The sequence below is a fragment of the Aulonocara sp. 'chitande type north' Nkhata Bay genome, linkage group LG19, assembly GCF_057382095.1.
Source record: "Aulonocara sp. 'chitande type north' Nkhata Bay isolate Kocher_YH1m ecotype deep benthic linkage group LG19, A_spYH_male_GT1.1, whole genome shotgun sequence".
Lineage (NCBI taxonomy): Eukaryota > Metazoa > Chordata > Actinopteri > Cichliformes > Cichlidae > Aulonocara > Aulonocara sp. 'chitande type north' Nkhata Bay.
The window spans coordinates 9,496,467-9,518,919 of NC_141362.1; the positions used below are offsets into that span (position 1 = coordinate 9,496,467).

At 40.5% G+C, this 22,453-nt stretch overlaps 3 protein-coding genes across 7 annotated transcripts in view; all 3 read left to right on the forward strand.

The window, feature by feature from the left end:
* The first annotated feature begins 1,121 nt into the window (after nt 1-1,121).
* mavs (mitochondrial antiviral signaling protein) lies at nt 1,122-10,559 on the forward strand. Its single transcript, XM_086275368.1, has 5 exons — nt 1,122-1,219; nt 3,816-3,938; nt 4,466-4,646; nt 5,720-6,453; nt 7,447-10,559. The coding sequence occupies exons 2-5, from the start codon at nt 3,816-3,818 to the stop codon at nt 8,065-8,067; spliced, it is 1,659 nt and encodes a 552-aa protein (XP_086131494.1). The 5' UTR covers nt 1,122-1,219; the 3' UTR covers nt 8,068-10,559.
* Nucleotides 10,560-11,061: 502 nt separating this feature from the next.
* On the forward strand, nt 11,062-17,191 carry pank2 (pantothenate kinase 2). The gene is made up of 7 exons (XM_086275369.1): nt 11,062-11,449; nt 11,984-12,336; nt 12,879-13,132; nt 13,929-14,105; nt 14,459-14,582; nt 15,157-15,282; nt 15,378-17,191. The coding sequence occupies exons 1-7, from the start codon at nt 11,233-11,235 to the stop codon at nt 15,426-15,428; spliced, it is 1,302 nt and encodes a 433-aa protein (XP_086131495.1). The 5' UTR covers nt 11,062-11,232; the 3' UTR covers nt 15,429-17,191.
* A 1,399-nt stretch (nt 17,192-18,590) lies between these two features.
* The window catches only part of loxl3b (lysyl oxidase-like 3b), a 31,292-nt gene continuing 27,429 nt past the window's right edge, over nt 18,591-22,453 (forward strand). For 2 of the 5 annotated variants that reach the window (XM_086275364.1, XM_086275365.1), the window contains exon 1: nt 18,599-18,950. The gene's annotated coding sequence lies outside the window, so the exon portion shown is untranslated. Of the gene's footprint in view, nt 18,951-22,453 lie in introns of all 5 variants that reach the window. The other 3 variants (XM_086275363.1, XM_086275362.1, XM_086275367.1) reach the window with 3 other exon arrangements.

The window sequence follows — 22,453 nt, forward strand, 5'->3', positions numbered from 1 at the left end:
ACAGCCACAAACATGAATCAATGTTATTGGAATTCCACGTGAAAGACCAACACAAAGTGGTGCACACGTGAGAAGTGGAACGAAAATCATACATGATCCCAAACTTTTTTTTTACAAATAAATAACTGCAAAGTGGGGTGTGCGTAATTATTCAGCCCCCTTAGTCAATACTTTGTAGAACCACCTTTTGCTGCAGTTACAGCTGCCAGTCTTTTAGTGTATGTCTCTACCAGCTTTGCACATCTACAGACTGAAATCTTTGCCCATTCTTCTTTGCAAAACAGCTCCAGCTCAGTCAGATTAGATGGACAGCGTTTGTGAACAGCAGTTTTCAGATCTTGCCACAGATTCTCGATTGGATTTAGATCTGGACTTTGACTGGGCCAGTCTAACACATGGATATGTTTTGTTTTAAACCATTCCATTGTTGCCCTGGCTTTATGTTTAGGGTCGTTGTCCTGCTGGAAGGTGAACCTCCGCCCCAGTCTCAAGTCTTTTGCAGACTCCAAGAGGTTTTCTTCCAAGACTGCCCTGTATTTGGCTCCATCCATCTTCCCATCAACTCTGACCAGCTTCCCTGTCCCTGCTGAAGAGAAGCACCCCGAGAGCATGATGCTGCCACCACCATATTTGACAGTGGGGATGGTGTGTTCAGAGTGATGTGCAGTGTTAGTTTTCTGCCACACATAGCATTTGCATTATGGCCAAAAAGTTCCATTTTGGTCTCGTCTGACCAGAGCAGCTTCTTCCACATGGCTTATGGCATACTGCAAACGGGGCTTCTTATGGTTTTCTGTTAACAATGGCTTTCTCCTTGCCACACGCTGGACCCTATTCAGCAGCAGCTTTAAAATGCTATTGAAAACAGCAGCGTGTGTGAGTGAGTGCACAGATTAGGATCAAGGATTAGGGACAGATGTAAACCAGAAATCGAGATCCAATGTAATACGGCTGCCGTCCATCACAGCAGAAGAAAGGTCAGGGTTAGGGTCAAGTATAAGCAAGCCACGCCTTCATTACATCTTCATTGCAGTTTCTATTGGCCCAATATTTGATTGATGGCGCTGTTTTCCAATAGGAGAGCAGGAGGGAGCCCTCGTGGGGGGAAACCGCTGAGCAGATGTGTGTGTGAGAAGACGAAGAGGACGCAGGTTTTTACTGAGTGCAGGAATTGCTGTAGAAAGGGAGTGACGAGCTGCAGGGACACGAAAAAGTAAAGGTGAGCACTACATTATGTAACATTACGATTTATGAAGCTAAATTAATCGTGCTGCTCAACACGATGTTTTAGCTCTAATGTTAGCAATTCATTTTAGCTGGAGAGTGTCGTGTCTAATTTCTTGTTGGCAGCAGTTGACTGTTATTTCCATTTAGTTAGCACATACTCGGTTATTTCAGACAGGTTTCGATCATTTACAGGCAGGTGTCAGTCCTTTCTGTGTGATGTGGCTGTGTAGCCTTTTTAGATTTATTTGCAAACTTCGTGTCGCGAATTGTTTGACCCCCAAAGTAGATTTGAAAGTTTAACGTGATATTGCAGTAGCTGACACGCGGTCGTACGTGTAGTTTGTGTGCACCCTATTTCCTCCTTCCTGACCTTCTTTGGGTGTTTTCCTCCAAAACGGGTTGGAGCAGTTATTACCCAACAAACGTCTCAATGTCTTTCTTTCTTTCTTGTGACCTCTTTTTGTCTTGAGAGTTTTTATTGGACTAAAATAGCTGCGGTGGTAATATCTTACTGGACCAGAACTGTCTATGAAACTTGATCCTGAGACTTGGATATTGGCAAGAAATGACCTGCCACATTAGAGGTCATTCATTGGGCTCAGCTGTTCAGAATCTGTCCTTGTGTCAAGGTGCATTTTTGTGTCCTTCCTTGTCTTGTTAATCTACAATCTTTCCTCGCTTTATACTTAGACGCCAGCTTGGAAATAATGCACACTCTCAAAACTTCTTCCTGTTTAATCTTAAGGTTCAACACTTTGTCTACCTGTCAGGTAAACTATGTCCTCTGTGGGCTATTAAGACAGCCAGGAAGACTTTGCTCTTTGTTTGCTCCCCCTGACATCACTTCCGTTTTGAGCCACAGGCAGACTGCTTTTGCTGATGTCCCACATTTATTCAGAACTTTAGAGTCCCATATCTTTTTTTTTTTTTTTTTTTTTTTTAAAGCTAGCAGTGACCAGTGTTGGTCAAGTTACTTGAAAAAAGTAATCAGTAACTAATTACCGATTACTTCCACAAAAAGTAATCCCGTTACTTTACTGATTACTTATTTTCAAAAGTAATTAATTACTTAGTTACTTTTTAAAAACACGATTTACAACCTGAAGAGGTGATAAAGTGATAGATCTTTCAGCCCAATTCTACTTTTTCTACATAATCCATCATACAAAATGTAATCAAATGGAAAAGTCTCTTTTTAAAACTTGTTTTATTAGTTTTAATCTTTTAACTTTATGCATCAAGCAAAAATTTAATTATATGCAACATTCTCTGACTTGAATAAATTAGTTTAATATTTAAACCTATTTTCTGCACATTCCAGCACATAAAATAAAATATTTCTTGTGTTTACACTCAGTCTTTCAAATAGATGCAAGTAAAACACAGCAGAAAATAAATAAAGTCAAAGACTAGCGGTCCTGTTGCTCTATTTTCACCTGTAAAGCAGGAGCAGGGTAGGCGGAGGTTTACCCTGGTGCAGGTGTGCCGCGGTCAGTTGAAGAATCCGCGAGTTTCTCTGTGAGTTTCCCATTACGTCGTAGCGCACTCGGTGCTTGTTTGGAAGTTTAGGGGTTTTTTTTCGCTGTAAAAAGAAGTTTTCCTCCCACACACGATGGACGCTAATGTTTTTGTCACTTTTTATGGAATCAAACTCAAAGTAAGGTCAGTACTTCCACGCTTTAAATGCTGCACGCTCATACTCTCTCCCACAATCGATATGTGATCCATTGTTGATCTGCACACAGCTGCTGTCACTAACGGCGCACTCGCTTACGTCACTGTCGTGAGACATTCTCGCAAAAAATCACGGTTTTAGTAACGCAGTAACGCAGCGTTCCTACGGGAAAGTAACGGTAATCTAATTACCGTTTTTGCAATAGTAATCCCTTACTTTACTCGTTACTCGAAAAAAGTAATCAGATTACAGTAACGCGTTACTGCCCATCTCTGGCAGTGACACTGATATTCTGTGAAAATGACTCCCCCCTCATAGCAGATGCTAATCTAGCTGTTTAGGTAAAAACAAATGAAAGGGCTTAAAGTGTATTCAACACAAATAAGTGATCCCAAGCCTTCATTTGACCCTAAAAATATGCAACCGTGTTTTAGAACAGGGGCTTAATACTGCACATTGGAAAGTCAGGTATTAAATCCTGCAGATGATTAATCAGTGATTAGTGGAGCCTGCTTTCTTTCTTCTTACTCCAGGCGGCTGCAACCTTGATACTACGAGTGTATTATTCCCTTTGGGAGGTGATTTTTGGCTTTGTCAAGACTAAAAGGAAAAAAGAGGTTTCTAAATGAAAGAAAAGCAATTTCCCTCCTTTGCTGCCCTTTGCTTGCATTTTCTCTTTCACTTTCATTGGAAAAGAATCCCCTCACTGTGCTTTTCAATCCGGTTTCATGGTTTCACTTTTAGGGTACTTTCACACATCATTTGTAGTGAGGCTAAAAAAATAAAATATAAAATGGTGTTATCTGACATTTTGAAATGTAGTAAAGTGTTTATCTGGGTGTCCAGCTGTAGAATCTGAGAGTTGATAACAAAAGTAAATATTTGTAATATTTTTGCCCTTTGACTTTTCCAGATGTCGTTCGCCAGTGACAAACTGTACGATGGATACATACGGCGGAATATGGCAATCATCGTTTCCAAGGTGAAACCGAGAGAAATAATGATGCATCTGCCTTGCCTGACTGCTTACGACAGGGTATGTTTCAGAAAGCTCTCAGACTAAGAATTTTGTTGTTCTGTTTAGATGCACCCCAAGTATACTCAGTCTGATACCTTCTTTTCTGTATATTACCATGTTGTATAGCTACATGTGAACTGTGTTTAAATACAGTAGCCTGCATTTCTTTATTTAAATCAGAAAGTGTTCATTTAAACCAACCTATTATTTGCTGTCTTTAATGACTATTTAATGCTCCTATGGAAACACATCGAGCAGTACAAGCCTTGTTAGTTAGGCAACCCCAAAAAAGGCCTCAAACTATTTTGCTATTCCTTGCACGACTCTCACTGTAAAAATTACATTTGTTGTTTTGGTAAACACACTAGTGTCACTGATTAAATTAGCTTTGTGGTTGATTGGTTGGTTGTTTATTGATAACCGAACAGTAAAGGGCATTAGCACTGGTAAAGGCATATTTTAAAGACTAAACTACTGATGATTTGTCTGTTATCTATTAAACTGAGTTTGTTTTCTCACTTGATCTATTTTTTAACAAATCTTAGGACGTCATTGAGGCAAAAACTGAGACAAGTGGGAATTATCAAGGCATGATGCTTCTTTTGGACTGCCTGAAAAGAAGAGAAAACTGGCCCGAGCAGTTCATTGAGGCGCTTGAGGCATGTGAGAAGAGAACCATTGCAGCGGACATCAGAGCAGAATACAACGCTCTAACAGATGTTAACAGTAAGTTGCCAAATAATTTACCCAGCACCGTACATGATAGTGTTGAAGTTTATGCAAGCAGTAACGGATACAGTCTTGGTACACACTTTTGACATGACAAAGCACACTTGTCAGTATTTATATAACAAAAACTAAGCTATAGAGCAGAGGTAATGTGTGAATTACTAAGTAGCAAGTGTGAAAACCTCTACAAAAGCAGTTGATAAAGGCCATTTTTAAATCTGAAGCATTCAGGTATGTAACCAGTTCCCCAGAGGAAAGACATCAGCAATGATACTGTTCCTGTCCAACAGTATGGGAACGGTTCAAAGTCATTTCTGAAGTTCTTCAGTGAAAACACCTATTGACAAGTAGAAAACTGAAAAGTTGAATGTCTGCAAACCGCAGTAAACTGAAGTGACGCTGTGAAGAAGGGTGGAAGAACAATGTGAGAGATTGATAGTCATACAGAAAGTAATAGAAGTTATTTCTGCAAAATGTTTTCACAAGCAATTTCTCCATTGTTGGCACCATTTTTATCAAATAAGTAATGACATGCTGTAATACATCCTGTGTTTTTGCTAATCTAGACCAGATTATTATTATTTTTTTATGTCCTGGTTTGTTGGATTACTCAGCGTGCTGGAAATGACAGTTTGAACTCAACCTTCTCCGAAACATAAACAGCTTGTGCAGATAATGCAAATATGTTTCAACCCAAACATGTTTACAGTCGCTCAGAAAAGTGATTATATATACATTATTATACAACAAACATTACTCTGTTTGTTTAGATCCAAGACTAAAGTATATTGGATTCATCATTTGTAAACACTGCTTGGAAAACTGTTACAATTTAAATGGATTCCTTTTTGAAGAACACTATGCAGAGCGTGTTGCATATAGAATAAATATATACATTTTCATTTTTAAAATGAAAATGTATATATATGTGTATATGCAGCATCGCAGAGTTCATGACAAATTCATTTCTGTATAGTTTCACATTTAGGTAGTCCTTCAGGATTTCACAGAGATTTACTGATAGGATGTCATGAGAGATTTAAATAGCAGAACTGTTTCCTTTGCCCTAGATTCCAACCCCAGCTCCTCTCCAACGTCTGTTGTCACGGCACACGTCCACCCGGCACCATCTGCCGGTCATCTGCCCATTCCAGAGAGTGGTGATAACAGTCGGGATGCTCTAGCTCTGCCAGCTGTAGCTCCTGCAGCTCCTTCAGCTCCTCCAGCTCCCCCAGAGCCAGCTATCCAGGCCCCACCCTCTCCGAAAATTCCAACACTGCCACAAACCCCCCAGAGTGCTGCAGACCCAGGTCCCAAAGTTGTTTCCCCACCTGAGCCTGTCCCTGAGCCTCCAAAGTCAACACAGATTGAAGTGGCACATCCTCCATCAACACCTCCTGCTTCCCCCAAGACCACACGCATTCGGGTGACATCCGAAGAGAGAGGAATTAATTTTCGCAAGGAGCCAGAGGAAAACTCTGAATCAGATATCCAAAATATTGCTGCTGGAGCTCAGGTGGGCTCTGGAGATGGTGCCATTACTGTCAACAGGGAAACCACTCCTCCACCACCACATCCAACTGAACACCATGAAGCCGATCCTCTCAGAAGCAGGATTACCAAAAAGAACAAGGAGCCAGAGAGTCCACCTGAAGCCCAGATCAACTCTGATGTGACTGATGGGCCCTCTTTCTACACAAGGACCCCAGAGAAGCCTCCGGTCCAGGACAGCACTCCTCCATTGAACAAAAATCCTGATGCTGTCTCACAGCCTGAAGAGATTTCTGGGCCTCCTTCTACACAGGTGAATACTAAAATATGATCATTTTAAGACTTGAATAATGGCACCTCCTGCAACAGTGCTGTCTGATATTCACTTAACTTAGCTTGGTGCTTAAACCACCTTAGGCAGCATTTCGTTCAAAATGAGAAGCTTTACCTCTGTGGTTTCTTTGGGTGGTATACTCGGCATTTTTTTTCTCTCTTTTCTAGAGAAATTTCATTTCTATAAATATAAAGTTACATTAAATTAATTATACTAAGAACAGTAATCTGTGGACAGAGAACATGCAAAGGGTTGCTACAATTGTTTCCAAATGCATACAAAAATAACCTTTGCTAATAGTATTGTAGTACGATTGTAGCCTTTTCTTCTTTTTGTAAGTAAGTAACTTTTTTTAATGATCCAACTACTGTATATTGTGTATATCCTTGAACCCTAAAAAGTATGTTGAAAAATGTGTAATTTTTTAAAGGGCCTTGCTAGTTCGACCTTTGTTGGGACATTACTGTATTTTCTGGCGAGTAAAAGTCTCCAGCTGACAGTCACTGGAAGGGCATAACACCACTGGACGTGTGCCATTAAGCCACATGCTCACATTACTGCAGGGTATACAAAAAAACTGGAAGGCACACACACAAAAACAATTTCTAGCAGTCTTATAGGCCTAATCTTTCACAAGGCATCTTTTCATAAAACCCATCCTGCACATTTATTTGTAAACTTTTGGTAATGATGAGTTCATTCAAAATGTCAGAGAGGAAAATATTCTAGAATACAATTAAACGTGTACAAGTGAGAAAATCCGGTATAAAAGTTCTCCTGTATGACATGTAATATATTTAATGGAAACTTAAGTTAGCATTTTTGACAGTAGTATGTATTAGTGTTATTACCAGACCTCCATATAGGTGCTTTTAACGAACCTATAAGCTTTTACACATACCTGAAAGTTAGGACATTGAAAAATTGCAGTTTGGCAATAAAATTGACCTCTGTTATGAATTTCCCCCCCAGATTGTTGAAACTGCAGCTGAAGCCTCCCCCAGGCCTGGTACTCCAGTGATGGAGGCCTCTCTTAATGATGATGTTTGTCTGAGCAAGCCAGGGCAACTCGTCAGCATCCAACCGCAAAATCAACCCAGTCCTACCATCCTCGCGTCCAGCTCAGAGCCGCAGCCCTACTCGGGCAACACTGAGCGTCTGGAAATAAGTGAAGCTCCACCGGATGACGTGTCCTCTTTCGACTCCACAGTTACTACAGTCACGCCACTGCCATGCCAGGAGACCGGCTTCGCTAATCTCAACCATAACGAACCTGAGGAGAACCAGTTTGAGTCGCCGTGTCAAAGCTTTGAAACACAGGAGCTGGTGATACATGCGTCCGGTGAGCCATCTATCCCTAACCTAGACGTCAATGGTGAAACGGCCAAAGAAATCTCCTCGGCACCACCGTCATTCCCACATGCTGCTGCTGATTCTGGGAGTTTAAACACCACCTTCAAAGCAGGAGAAGAGCTAGCAGATACTTCAGCTCCGTGGACCTGTCTCAGCCAATCACCTAACGCAAAGTACATTCTGGCCGCTGCAGGAGTGGGTGCCTGTGCAATGCTGATGGTGTGGAGGTTTAACAAATAAGGGGATATAATACCTGGAATGAAAGAGAAGATTAGACTTTAAGGCTTTTGAAAAGGATTTTAGGTGCCTTAATGAAATCACTGCCATGGGTTGGCATGAGGCAGCAGTTTAATAATTACCTACAGTAATTACAGCTGGCTCTGCAGACCTTTGATCACGTCACTAATGACCATTCTGCTCTTAAGTTTGACATTTTATGTCTTTATTATTGAGTGAGGTTGACTATAGGGAACAAAAACTAAGTCTACCCTTTCTATTCTAGTCGGGTCACTTCATAGAACTGGGTTACAATCTCAGGTTATTTATGCACTTGTGCGATGCAAATGTGTGTTTTTTTTAAAGGCGTGTATTAATCATTGTTTGCATGTTCTCTGACAAGCTAGATAAGACTGTTGGCTGTCATCCAGCATGAGTTAATGAATCAAGGACCTGAGTTTGGCTTGCTGGGGACTGTGGAGGCAGGAGTACCAGTAGTTCACCACAGTGTAAATTCTTTGTTTTCCCCTATTCATAGTGGGGAAATATGGCTTTAAATGTATTTATTTGTAAATATTTATATATATATATGTGCTATATAGATACCATCCATCTTCATCCGCTTTATCCGAGGCCGGGTCGCGGGGGCAGCAGCCTAAGCAGAGAGGCCCAGACCTCCCTCTCCCCAGCCACCTCCTCCAGTTTATCCGGGGGAACACCAAGGCGTTCCCAGGCCAGCCGAGAGATATAATCTCTCCAGTGTGTCCTGGGTCTGCCCCGGGGCCTCCTCCCGGTGGGACATGCCTGGAACACCTCACCCAGGAGGCATCCTTGTCAGATGCCCGAACCACCTCAGCTGGCTCCTTTCGATGTGGAGCAGCAGCTGCTCTACTCTGAGCCCCTCCTGGATGGCCGAACTTCTCACCCTATCTCTAAGGGAGAGGCCAGCCACCCTTCGGAGGAAGCTCATTTCTGCCGCTTGTATCCGCGATCTCGTTCTTTCGGTCACTACCCACAGCTCGTGGCCATAGGTGAGGGTAGGGACGTAGATTGACCGGTAAATTGAGAGCTTCGCTTTTACACTCAGCTCCCTCTTCACCACGACGGACCGGTGCAGCGCCCGCATCACTGCAGCCGCAGCACCAATCCGTCTGTCGATCTCCGGCTCCCTTCTCCCATCACTCGCGAACAAGACCCCGAGATACTTGAACTCCTCCACTTGGGGCAGGAACTCGTCCCCGACCCGGAGTGGGCACTCCACCCTTTTCCGGCTGAGAACCATGGCCTCAGATTTGGAGGTGCTGATCCTCATTCCTGCTGCTTCACGCTCTGCTGCGAACCGTTCCAGTGCGAGCTGTAGGCCCTCACCCGATGAAGCCAACAGAACCACATCATCTGCGAAGAGCAGAGATGAGATTCTGAGGCCACCAAAGTGAAAGCCCTCCGCCACTTGGCTGCGCCTAGAAATCCTGTCCATAAAAATGATGAACAAAATCGGTGACAAAGGGCAGCCCTGGCGGAGCCCATCACCCACCGGGAACGAGTCAGACTTACTGCTGGCATTGCGAACCAAGCTCCTGCAACGGTTGTACAGGGATCGAATGGCCCGTAGCAATGGGCCAGACACCCCATACTCCCGCAGTACCTCCCACAGGAGACCCCGAGGGACACGGTCGAATGCCTTCTCCAAGTCCTATATAGATACCTAATTACTTATTTTAAGAAAGATTGATGTGCTGTTAACATAAAAAAAACAAACACTCAGCAATCAAGCAGTCAGTCAGCTAATCCCTGCATAATTTTTTTTTTTTTTTTTTTATAAACAGCAGGTAAGTGTTTTCGTATCATGGCAGTGATAGTTGTATCATAACCTGGGTGTTTGTCTATGGCGTTTGACACGTGTCCTCTTCTGCTTTCATGTATCTAAATGTGTGTTTAAATTTAATCGATGTTATTTTACGGTTAGAAAATGTCAATAACTATATTTTGCAACTGGCACCTACTTTTGCAACAATTGGCACAATTTAAGCCTAAGGTTGTCTTATATGGTGCAAATGTTTGATTCAACATTTAAGTCGTCAATAGATGATTTTTCTCCTTTAAATAAAAACCTGTTTAGGTTTGTTCTGTAAGTTGAGAGGTTTTATTGTACATAGTTATGTCAATAATGAAATTTTAAGGAAAATCTTTTGCACTTTTTAAGAGCCTTTTTGAGCTGCTGAGGTGATGACATAATTACAGTTCATGTGGTTATGTAATCTGTAAAAATGTAAAAGTTCCTAAAATTTATATGCACTGATTTGGCTTTGCACTTCATCATTCACATCAATAAACTTGAATTTCTGAAAAGATGTATGTTTTTGTTTTGTTTTATTTTTTGTTTTTTAAACTGTAACCACTGAATTCCTTTAGGAAATAGTTGCATATAATCAGGCATAATAGGCCATGAAATAAAATTCAGATTGTCTCATATTTACTGTATTTCATGAAATTGTGTTACTAGTAATGCCTCTAAAACTATGCTTCTGTCTATCTGTCAATGTGTCTGTAATATAAGATAGTTATGTAATTTGTAATTTTTTCCCTTTCGTTTTGACTTTGTTTTTATTTCATCTTAGTTTCAGTTGGTTTGCTTTTTTCAGTCTGTTGTTTAAATGTTTTAGTTTATTTTTTTATTAGTTTCGTCTTAGTTTTATATTTTATAATATAACTGAATACTAAAACTACGGTTATTTGTTCTATATATTACTTTAGTTTTCAAAGTTCAAGTTAATTTTTTCCTATTTTTTTTTATTTGCGCTATTTAAATAAGAGTTTTGAATAAGAGACAACAGAACAATACAAAGTTTGACTTGTGTATATTTAACCTATTTTCTACTCCCAGACATCACGTTTTTCATACTATGAAGAAAAAAAGTGACATCAGCCTCTTTTTATAAACCGTTTTCCCGACTGTCAATGTCGCCGTTTGATTGGTCGTTGCGTCCTTCACTAACACGTTAGCCCCGCCCACCTCTGTCTTGACAGCGAACACAAAAAGGACATGTAGCCCAGCCTTTTCAAAGGACTGTTAGCTACTTAGCTACCTAATTAGCTACCTCGTTGAGCTTCAAAATTCATTGTCCTCATAAATCATTTGGTTTCATTTGACCGAGCAGTCAGCCTATATGTAGCTAATTAGTCATTTCAATGGCGTTCAATGGCCACCAGCGAGACGACGATGATATTATTGACGAAAACGAAACGCCCTCGAAGCAGCCGCGGTCCGACAAGGAGATGCCCGTTCATTTCAGAAACGAGCCCAACAGTGAGAGTGCCACTACCGCAGGAAGGGCCACATCCGACCGGCGGACTTCCCAGTCGGCGACGAGGCATCGACACGACTCTGTGAAGAAAACGAGGCCGCGTATGTGTTAATGTTGGCAGCGTGGGCTTGGTGTATTTACTGGGAAAAGGGGGCTGCTGTATGTCTACAATAAAAAAAAAAAAAAAAAAATCAGAGGCGTTCCCCATTAAAGACAGTCGCTGTTGATAATATAGGTTTGGCAAGAAAACCCCGCAGTTGGTCACATAAATTAAAAAAATGTATATTTGCACTGGCCTTCCACTGTACTTGGTTTATAGCAAATGTGTGACTAATTTGGCATCCGATGTATTTATTATTGGTGGGCTGTAGTGGCAGCACATAGCCAGAATCTTTTTTTTTTTTCCTTTTTGCAACAAGATGGCGTTAGCGGTACACACTGTACTGTTGCATCTATGGATGAAGCAGCTTTGCCATCATCTGGGTGAACGCTGAAAACTCAGCTTTATATGTGCCATTTACCATAAATATTTTATATTTGTAGATGTATGTATTTTTCATCAATGTGCAAAATATTTTTATTTACAAAAACGAGGGTGAACATCAGTTTTGCATGTGTTATCTCACATAATGTAGCATTCCCCTGGTTTGGGATGGACATCGGAGGCACTCTGGTGAAGCTCGTTTACTTTGAGCCCAAAGACATCACAGCGGAAGAGGAGCAAGAAGAGGTGGAGAATCTGAAGAGCATCCGGCGCTACCTGACCTCCAACACCGCCTATGGCAAGACTGGGATCAGGGACGTTCACCTGGAGCTGCAGGACCTGACGCTGTGCGGCAGGAAGGGCAACCTGCACTTTATTCGCTTTCCCACGCACGACCTCCCAGCCTTCCTGCAGATGGGCCGCGACAAGCACTTCTCCAGCCTTCACACCACCCTGTGCGCCACCGGAGGGGGGGCGTACAAGTTTGAGTCTGATTTCCGTATGGTGGGTCTGCTGTTGTGCTCTGTTTTGGGGGGTGGGGGGTTATCTTGTAGGGCGTTGGGTATAGATTGGAATAAAAGCTATTTGCCTTGGTCGATCAGGAGGGGTGGGGGGCAGGCAAATGAGATGAGCATAGAGACGGCGCAAACAATATCCATTGGAAACACTGGAGAGATTGGTGAGACCGAGAACATGCTACTTCTGCTGGGTGGGGCTGGCAGTCTAGGGTCAGTAAAGATCATGAGATGAGCCATGAATTGTAGCACTGTTTTTGGCTTCATCTAAGCACAAATGTGTTGGAAGTTGAGCAAACATGTACACACACACATACTCACTTTCCAATGAACTGATTTAATTGGACAAATTAAATTATTTTTATTATATTATAATAAAAATGCCTGCTCACTGATCTTTGTCCCTATCCCCTCCCCATCATCCACTTTCCTGCTTCTGTATTCTCCAGACCACATCACTTTTCTGATGTTATCTCTGCTCCTTCTCCCACTTCTTTTTTTTCCCTCTCTCCTTTCGGGGGAAAAACAAAGATGGCTGACCTGGAGCTTCACAAGCTGGATGAGCTGGACTGTTTGATTCGGGGGGTGCTGTACCTCGACTCGGTGATGTCTAGCGGTCCCTCAGAGTGTTACTACTTTGAAAATCCTGCAGACCCAGACCACTGTGTCCAGAAGCCATGTACACTGGAGAATCCTTATCCTCTGCTGCTGGTCAATATAGGGTCTGGGGTCAGTATCCTGGCAGTCTACTCTGAGAACAACTACAAACGAGTCACTGGGACCAGGTAATGATGAGCTGGATGGCAGATGAGATGCTTAACAGGTTCTGTGCTATTGGGAAGTGAGTAGGAGTGAAGTGGAAAATAGCATTCGCCTACATTTAGTAACCTTAAAGCGAACTTGTGTATTAAATGTAATTTGATAATCTTGGGTTACGTTTGGATATTACAGGTTAGGTGAAGTGCAACTTTTGAGGTCTAAAAGGCCATGACTAGCATGGGCACCGGCTGGGTTTTCCTACGTTTCATCCTTCTTTTTTTTTAGTTTCAGCCCTTGGTCCTAAGAGAGGAAGATGAATTAGAGAAGAGCATTGTGACACTAGCAAAGGGTAAACTACGTGACACCAGACTAATGTGATTCAGGAAGGTGCAGTCCAGTCGAGTCGGTGCCTTTGTGTGACGTTCCCGTTACCTTCCACTTTCATTACAAACTGCTTTCTTGACAAAAAATAATTCATTCGTTCTGGATTTAGTCCGTACATTTAAAATGGTCAATTATAGTCTTTTTTTTTTTTCTTTAGGTAGAGGGAGAAAAAAATCCTTTGTAGTCTGCCCTCTAGTTTGTTTTCACATGTGGTTTTTCTGTCTGCTGGCTTTGAAAGGGACTCATGAATGCTTGTTTCTTTCTCCACATAATGGCCCTCTGTCCTCTGTACTGGGAAAGAACTCATGTATTTGAATGAGCAGTCTCTAATGCATAGACGTGTCTTTCCCCTGTAATTTCAGAACCTAAACACTTTATTTTACTCTAAGATGTCTTGATTTACATACGCCTTACATGTCACTTTGCATGTGTTCACAGCCTTGGTGGTGGGACCTTCCTTGGCCTGTGTTGCCTGCTGACCGGCTGCTCTACATTTGAGGAAGCCTTAGAAATGGCTTCTCAGGGGGAGAGCACGCGTGTGGACAAGCTGGTGCGAGACATCTATGGAGGGGACTATGAGAGGTTTGGGCTGCCAGGCTGGGCTGTGGCCTCAAGGTGCGTTTTAAAGCTGCTGCCTTTGTTCATTCTTTATATCACAACCCTGTTTGTGATATGTTCCAGCATAAGTAGATGATTCAAGGAACCAGGACTGTGCTAAGTTTACTTAATTTTGAATCTCACAATTGAAATTTAGTAAAAAAGTAAGCTCTAAATTACAGATCCATCACTGCAGCTTTCAATGTTTAGCTATATCTGTCTTAAAAACGAATGTACTTTGACGTATTCTGTCCGCTTTGGTGTTGTTTATAAGATGTTCAGTATTGCTGTACGTCAAAGGCAGAATTATAATTGCTCAGCTTCTAAAATTGAGCGACCTTCCAAACATAAATCTTGCTTTGCTTTGGCAGTTTCGGCAACATGATGTCTAAAGATAAGAGGGAGTCTGTTTCTAAAGAGGACCTGGCCAGGGCAACACTGGTCACCATCACCAATAACATCGGCTCCATCACCAGAATGTGTGCTCTGAATGAGGTTAGTAGTGATGACAATGTAACAGCCACACCTTAAGTGTGCATTTGTTGCACTGTGAGTCTTAATGCCGCGATTGCAGATATATATGATGTAAAACTGTCAGGTGAGCCACCTAGATGGATGGAGGATGCTGTGTAGCCTCTAAATGATCAAATCAGCTACACTTACAGAGTATATATGCTACCATCTACCTCATTGTTCATTCAGAGACTGCAAGGAATTAGGATTTGTGTTCCCAGTTGCACAACTATAAAAAGGTTTGAGGTGGTTTTTTTGTCTTCCTCTGTTGAACAGTCTGCCCCCTGCAGTTCCTACTGTCTGTTTCCTCTTTGCGTTCAGCCTCTTTACGGTGCTGCCTTGTGCCGTCTTGATCAAGCAGCATTGTACAGGGCTATGAAGGCGTAGAGGAGGTAAACTGCATTGTGGATCTTCTTTCCTTGAGCTATGAATGAGTTACATTATTTCCCTTGTTTTTCTAGTGTGATATCAGTTATTCTAAAACTCTGGTGTCTCTCATCAGTTGTTTAGGCACTAATAGTTTACATTCCTATTCTTGTTTTTTTTTTTTGTAAAGAACATCGAGACTGTGTTGTTTGTTGGGAACTTCCTAAGAGTGAACACCCTCTCTATGAAGCTGTTGGCTTATGCCATGGACTACTGGTCTAAAGGTCAGCTCAAGGCACTCTTCCTTCGCCATGAGGTTAGTAAGTTTACCCCTTACTCCCATCAAAGACCACATGTATAGTATCTTCTAACTTCTAACTGCCACCTTGTGCCATTTGTTGCTGTTTTTAGGGTTACTTTGGTGCAGTTGGAGCCCTGTTAGAGCTTCTGCATCCGTCCTAATCCACCCAAAGAAGTACCTGTCAATCTGCTGCAAAGACCATTAGCACTTTAGACTGTTACCAGTTAGTTCCAGTGTGAGATGTTATTCCAGCCACCAACCAGTTGCTGGTAAATCTTGTAAAGTTTGTTAAGTGGTGAAATTCACTTCTAGGTTTTTCTACACATCTGCTATTTTGGTCAGTAGATGAAATAAACCGGTTTCCTGCCATGAAGTTGTACACAGCAAAGCTGACAGTTATTGTATGCAGGACTCTGCAGAAATGAGCCACGTTTAGTCTGAAGCACCTCAAAGAAATTCACCGGGGTTGCCTGAAACACTTCATTTAAAAAGTACTTTTCAGCAGGCAGTCCTGTCATGTTGACTTTCTTTACCCCTCAGTGGGTATCAGGTTCTTGTCCAAATATTTGCTATCATTTTTAACTGTATGTTACCCAAGGTGGGACCAGGTGGATGGAAGAAGTAATGAAAGTATAATTCGTCAGTGTGATGTGGCTTAAATTTTAGAAAATGACTATAAAATCACCAACTTAATTTCAGACACAATGTATTTTAAATGCTTTCTCTGGCATTAGAAAAATTGAGCTTTTTTACAGTTTTGAATGGAAACAACTGCTGGTTATTCTTAGAAAAAGAAAGTATCAGCTTTACCTTAGGAGTTAGTAACTGCTCTCTAAAACTGTAATGTAATAAATGATGAATTCATAATGAATTGAGTTTAGTGTTTCTGTTATTAACCTGATGGAACTCCCATCCACCTGGTGGCCTTGATAAGCTTTAACACTGCAAAAAATTACAACCATTTACTTTTTGTTTTTTCTTTTCTGTCTGTTTTATTATGTAACATTTCAATGTCACTGTTGGATTTGAAATGAAAATATTTAACAGAAAAGAAAAATACATTTCAGGCCACTATTTTAAGCAGATCTGTTACTGTTATAGATTATATAACATTTCTATATGATTTCTGCCTCAGTGAAGAGTGATATAGCACTCTTAAAATGCTCTTCCCAGTTGAGATTTCAGTGCTGGTAATCAAAAACGGTGTTGTGTATTAGGATATCTGCACTGCTGGGTGTCAGCTGTTCTTGAACCAGTCTATTCCTACAGAGAAATCAGAGCAATTGATTAGACAAATATTGATGAATGAGCATGTGAAGTACAGGTAATAGTCGTGGCATCATTCACATAAATAAAACGGGCATTTTAAAGCAGAAACTTGATTGATTCCCAACAACAGAGGTGTTTAAACGCTGTGATCCCAGTTTAGGTTTTTCCTATTCAGTAAGCACTCAAATATTGAGTGAATGTACTACTTGCTGTGACGATCGTTCATTATTAAGATTATATCAAAGTTGAACTGAGAAAACTGAAACACTGTTAGAATTTCATTATCCGTCCGGTTTTATTGTTTTCTGTTTAGTAACAGTCCATCCATCGATTATGGGTCAATAAAATTAATCTAAGCAGTGAAGAGACGACTTGGTAAATAGCTGCAGACACGGTTTTTCAGGTGTCAGTTATTAGAGATCTATGAGCAAGTTGTAGATACACTAAGCTGATTTTAAATGAAGTGCCTCACATGTTTTTGTACCAAATACAGTACAGTATTCAGCCATGCGATTTTTAAAATTAAAACTTGTGTTTTTCAAGCTCTCTCTCCTTTTGCTTATACAAAGAAAACTTTGTACTTTTTTTGTAATAGAATAATGTCACGTTTCTTATTGAATTTCCCTAATTAAATACCAACTTGGCAAACTCTTCATGTTTCTAACTACACGTGGACATATCATTTGGGGATATTTAAATGACAAGTTGTTCGTTTTTAAAATGTATTTTTACTTGGAGATGGCTGAGTTTGTAGCTAAGCTAAAAGGTTCAACCAGCCACTTCAGAATAATGAAAATCAGGTTACTTTAAGGAAATTATGTGTTTACAGATTAGCTTGGCTACTAAACAGCTACTCTTTAAAATGGCACTTGTTATACTGCAGTATATTATGCTATAGTGTGTTGCACAGCTTAAAAACTAATGAGGTTGTGGGTAAATTTCATGCTTGGCCATAGCCAGGTTTTTGCTTTCTACTGTTCATGCTAAGCTAACAATAAGCTACATCTAGTTGCTCTATAAGCTAGTTGGTCTTCTAGCTGTTTCTGGGACTTTGCATAAGTTGCGTTTGTGGGACGTTTTGTTTTTCTATTACTTAACCTGACAAGTGCCAAATAGTGGGATACAATAAGTGTAGAAAATTTTAAAGAGTCACTGGCGTGGCACTAAGGAACAACTTCCCCTCAGGTAAGTGAATGCATGTTTTATAGAGCTGGGCAGATCGATCAAAAATATTGATAGAATCAATACCAGTGATGTTATTGGTATGGGATTGCTAATAAAAATGCACCTCAAACAAGCACTTTGAAAAATGTCTGAACATTTGTTGTCTTGACTGTCACGGCTATTTTATGTATATCTTATAGCACATTTAACCAACTTTCCAGGTCTCCAAAGATGCCAGGTTCAAAATACATGAAAAGCTGAAAGCTGTGTAAAAATAAAAAGAATCACAGTGATAAATTTGTGGTCATTAAAATGTGTCCAAAATGTGTGAATTTATGCTGATTCATCATATAAATCATGACTTACTAATCTCTACTACATACGCTGTTTTTAAAGGTTAAAACTATCAGTGTTGGTATCAGCAATACTGGGGATCGATACCAAAATTTCCAACAGAACAAATTCCAGTATTTTAGTGATTTACCACTGAAAATATTTAATACATAATTTATTTTGTTTATTTATTTATTTTTGTCTTGGCTGGTTTAAACCTACCAAAACGCACCCGCCTCCTTTAACTTGACAGAAATGTCTGTCTCATCTTGGTTGATATAAAATCTTAAAGTGTATCTTTATTCCATTTGGCACAGACAGTCTATGCAGTTTGGTCAGTTTCTTTTCAAGATATAATCGGAGGAGGATTTAATGTACCAAGTACTACTTGGCCAGCACTACTGGTAACATCAAGTGGATTGCAAAAACCATTAGCAGAGGCATTACAGCTGGAACTGTCGATGTGGTCGCACATTTTTAACCCCGGTTGTAAATCTGCAGCTGACACGTTGTGCGCTTTAACAGACACGTAGGCTCTGAGTGAAATTGGCGAAGTGATTTTTTTTCTTTTCTTTTTTTTTGAAGTTACGAAAGGCAAGACAGTCTGTTACAGAACCATCCATGAAAGAGTCTGTGTCTTTCCAGGGGAAAAAAAAAAATCCAGCCCCCTTCAGTCCCGTACCCTCCTCCTCCTCCTCCTCCTCGGGTGAGGGCAGCTGCCAATTTACGGACAACAACGTTTGAAGAAGGTGGACCACTGCCCTACAAATGAAACCTGTGTCTGATGGAGGGGGCGATTTAGCACAAGAACTGGGATTTTATGCTTCCTCTGACTTTGGGTTCAGTTAATAAACTTCAGGACACATCTCCCTCTCTCCAATAGACCCGCTGTAACCTTTCCGCCGTGGCATTATAAGGTAAGACTACTTCATGATTAGTCAGATTATTTGATGCAATTTTTTACACAAGTCATAGTCTGGATTTAAAACAAAAACTATACTGTATTATTTGAAAGCCGTGAAGCTGCCTTACCGTCTGCGCCGTAGGTATGGTCTCCCAGTACGCAGAGTGGTAAAACAGGCTGTTTCTCTGAGCAGTTTTTTGGGATGCAGAATCAAACATGTGAGGAATGTTGCGACAGGAAAGACAAACAGTGACTTCGGAAAAATCCGTCTGTCCATTCACAAGAAACTTCCTGCGTGGTGTGAGGTGCTGATGTGGATCTGGATTTGAAGAACCATTTACTGAGATTTAAAAATAATAATAATAATAATAATAATAATACTGTAAATCCTTTTTATATTAAGATATTGATAAATTGATTTGTGCTCAGATGCTTTTAACAGCCAGTTAATCATCCAGATTAAATAGTCCAACTCCTTGCTTAGCACTTAGATGAACCAGAATGCCAACATACTTAAACTGCACTGTGTCAAAATGTCCAGGAAATGTTTAGCCACCACAGATTTCCATGTTGTGCTGCTTTATTGAAACGGGCTTATGGGTCAGTTTTGTCCTCCATCCATCCAACTCCTTGTGGCTCATCTGGACTATTCTTAGTATAAAGTTTCACAAAGTACCCCAAAAGTCAATAGCATGTTGCAAAAAGGCAGAGAAATCTTTTTTTTAGCCCATAGAGCTCAAAATGCTAGTTTATTTTCAGTCTGTGAAAGTACAGCACAGTACAGATTTCTGCAAGTATTTAGAGATTAAGAATGAGATATGTGTGGCTTTTGGTGGGAATGTGGGCATGATGTTGTGCAGGGTAAGACTTTATAATGGCCAAGAGTGTTGTGTATGTGGGTGAGTCAGAGCTGTGCTGATTTGGTGAACTGCTGCCCGGTTGATTTGAGCCTTTCACAAGACATGATCCATGAGCACATTGGTATGGAGAGTGGCTGCTTTGATGATAGAAATAGAAACATTAGGATGAGAAAATGGGTGATTGGATCAGAAACATCAGATTCAGACTTTGTATCGAGGTTCTTTTTTAACAAAGGCTACAGAAACCAGAAAATAACTAGTTATTGTTTGTACTCCACTAGTTCTTCAGGCTTTCTGGAGGTCTTCCACCCAGCTCAATGGATGAATCTATTTTGTGTCTATACATGACAGACAGTTTACCAAATAACTGGTTTTAAATGGTATCTTTAGATATTTTCTTGCTGTTGCAAAAACACATAATTTGTTTATTTCTCAAAGATAACACAGTTTGGCTGGCATAAAATAGTATCTTTGCACAGTCTGGGTACTTCCCAAATAGCTGTTGGCTGAAAACGTGGCATGGTGTGCAGTGTGTTCTTTAAAAAATTGAGGAAAGTGGAGGACAAACGCAAAAGTGGCCTAAAATAAAGCTATCTAGAGTAGATGACCAGTAGCTACGTTTTGCATCCTTAATCAATAACAGAAAAGGTTAAGGTATACCAAATTATACGAAAACTACACTGAAAATCAGAGACAAATCAGTAATATGAAGTCAGGAATCCAAGTTGGAAATGTTTGGTTCAAACCATTGTCAACATGTACAGAGGTGATCAGGAAAGAAGTACAACAGTGTTTTACAGCCATCTGTAAAACACAGTGGAGGCTCTGTCATGGTTTGGGGCTGGAATTCAGCCAGTGGAGTTGGAGGTCTCATCGAAACTGATGGAATTATAAACAGAAAAACATCATCAGATCTGATCTTCCATGTGGTAAAATCTGGAAAGCATCTGATTGGCAACTGCTTAATTTATCTCCATGACAATGATCCCAAAGACACTGTCAACCCACTAAAACATACCTGAATAGAAAAAGATTGGCTTCCCCCGAGTGCAGACCTCAGCGTTACTGAAGCAGTGTGGGATCATCTTTGACAGGGAACACAACAAAAGGCAGCCAACATCCAAAGTGCTTTGAATGGCCTTTGAGAAGCCCGGAGAACTATTCCTGGAGACTACTTAAGGAAAGCCTGTCTAAGAGAGTTCAGGCTAAGTTGTAGACAGACAAATATTGCTTTTCAGGCTTGTTATAATTGTACAAAGTCTTTGTTTGCCTTATATATTATGTTTGTATTTATCTTTACACAGCTTTTAATAAGTCCCAGCACCTAGTTCTCATTTTCCTTCAAAGACATAAAGAAATTAAGGGTGGCCTAATACCTTTGCATGGTTCTGTATCCTTGCTTCCATATGGGGATGATTCTATGTCACGTAACCTGGAGGTCATTATTTTTGTTGGGTGTCATGTCTGTCAATTATGATAACTCTATACTGACCAAAGTACTGCCTGACATCTGAAAACATGGTGATTTTTGCAATAGTAAAGGCAAAGACACACAGCAGGTTGTAAATGGTTTAAACTACTGACAAAAGTTAGCACATTTGAAATGGTGATAATAATAGGTCTTTACACACAAAAATTATGTGTATGTCTAAAAACAGGAAGCTGTCTGTAAACTCTGATGGATGTTTACAACAGAGTTAAAATGTTAGTGTTGGTCTGCCACATATTTTAGCAAAACTTACCTTGTTTACAACCTTTACTCTATAATAATCTGCAAAAGAAACCCAAAAAAAAACAGGGAACAAAATACAATGAAGCAAATCATTTAATGCAAAATGCAAAAAGTAGTTCAAAAATGTGTCCTATGTTGAAACTATGTGAAACTGTGTGATGCTAACTAAAGAAACTAACACGCTAACAATGAAGTTGATTAGAATCAGGCCAGTAAAATGGTTGGGGAGAGGGGGGGAAGCATTCCAGAGATCCTGAGTTCTCCAAAGTCATAGTCAGGATGGGAAAATGGTTCAAAAATATTTCTTAGCTTGAAATTACAGAGAATTTAGGGCTTCCTGTATACAACTGACATGGGCAAAAGATTCTCAGCTCTCATGTCTGCTCTATGATAAGAAAATGAAAATCTGTAAATAGTTGATACCACATCCTCTGGTGCTGAAGAGCATCTGGCTTGTTAGCACCTCATATTTCAAAAGCCAGCATCCATGAACCTTTAACAGTTCATTACCTCACAAGGCGTGAATAACTTGTGCATCTGTGAAGACATCATTAATGCTAAAGGACATATAATATAAACAAATACTTCCACCTAAATAGCATCCATTCCAAGGAAGGCCATGCTCAACCTATATGCACATATTATAACAGCATCATTCTGCAGTAAAGGAGACAATTATGTAGTCCAAGTTTGTCACCCACTAAAAATATTTAATGAAAATATGCAAAGAGTCAGTAACTCTTCTGGCTTTGATGTGTCTCATCAAACTCATTCATTGTAGCCAAACTCATGAATCAAACTCGTTCAGTCCTTCTTAGTTTCCAGCTTCCATCTGCTCAGCACACACATCCTTACAAGCCTCACTGGGTCTCACAGACCATAGTCAAGAAGCGAAACAACTTTCAAGTTGTGTGTCTGACAGAA

What these genes read in the sequence shown, in the direction of transcription:
- mavs (XM_086275368.1), top strand. Translation starts at nt 3,816, where the DNA reads ATGTCGTTCGCCAGTGACAAACTGTACGATGGATACATACGGCGGAAT. An exon ending in CGCTCTAACAGATGTTAACA is followed by an intron (nt 4,647 to 5,719) that starts GTAAGTTGCCAA and finishes CCTTTGCCCTAG; the next exon opens with ATTCCAACCCCAGCTCCTCT. An exon ending in CTGGGCCTCCTTCTACACAG is followed by an intron (nt 6,454 to 7,446) that starts GTGAATACTAAA and finishes TTTCCCCCCCAG; the next exon opens with ATTGTTGAAACTGCAGCTGA.
- pank2 (XM_086275369.1), top strand. Translation starts at nt 11,233, where the DNA reads ATGGCGTTCAATGGCCACCAGCGAGACGACGATGATATTATTGACGAA. An exon ending in TGTGAAGAAAACGAGGCCGC is followed by an intron (nt 11,450 to 11,983) that starts GTATGTGTTAAT and finishes CACATAATGTAG; the next exon opens with CATTCCCCTGGTTTGGGATG. An exon ending in AAACGAGTCACTGGGACCAG is followed by an intron (nt 13,133 to 13,928) that starts GTAATGATGAGC and finishes ATGTGTTCACAG; the next exon opens with CCTTGGTGGTGGGACCTTCC.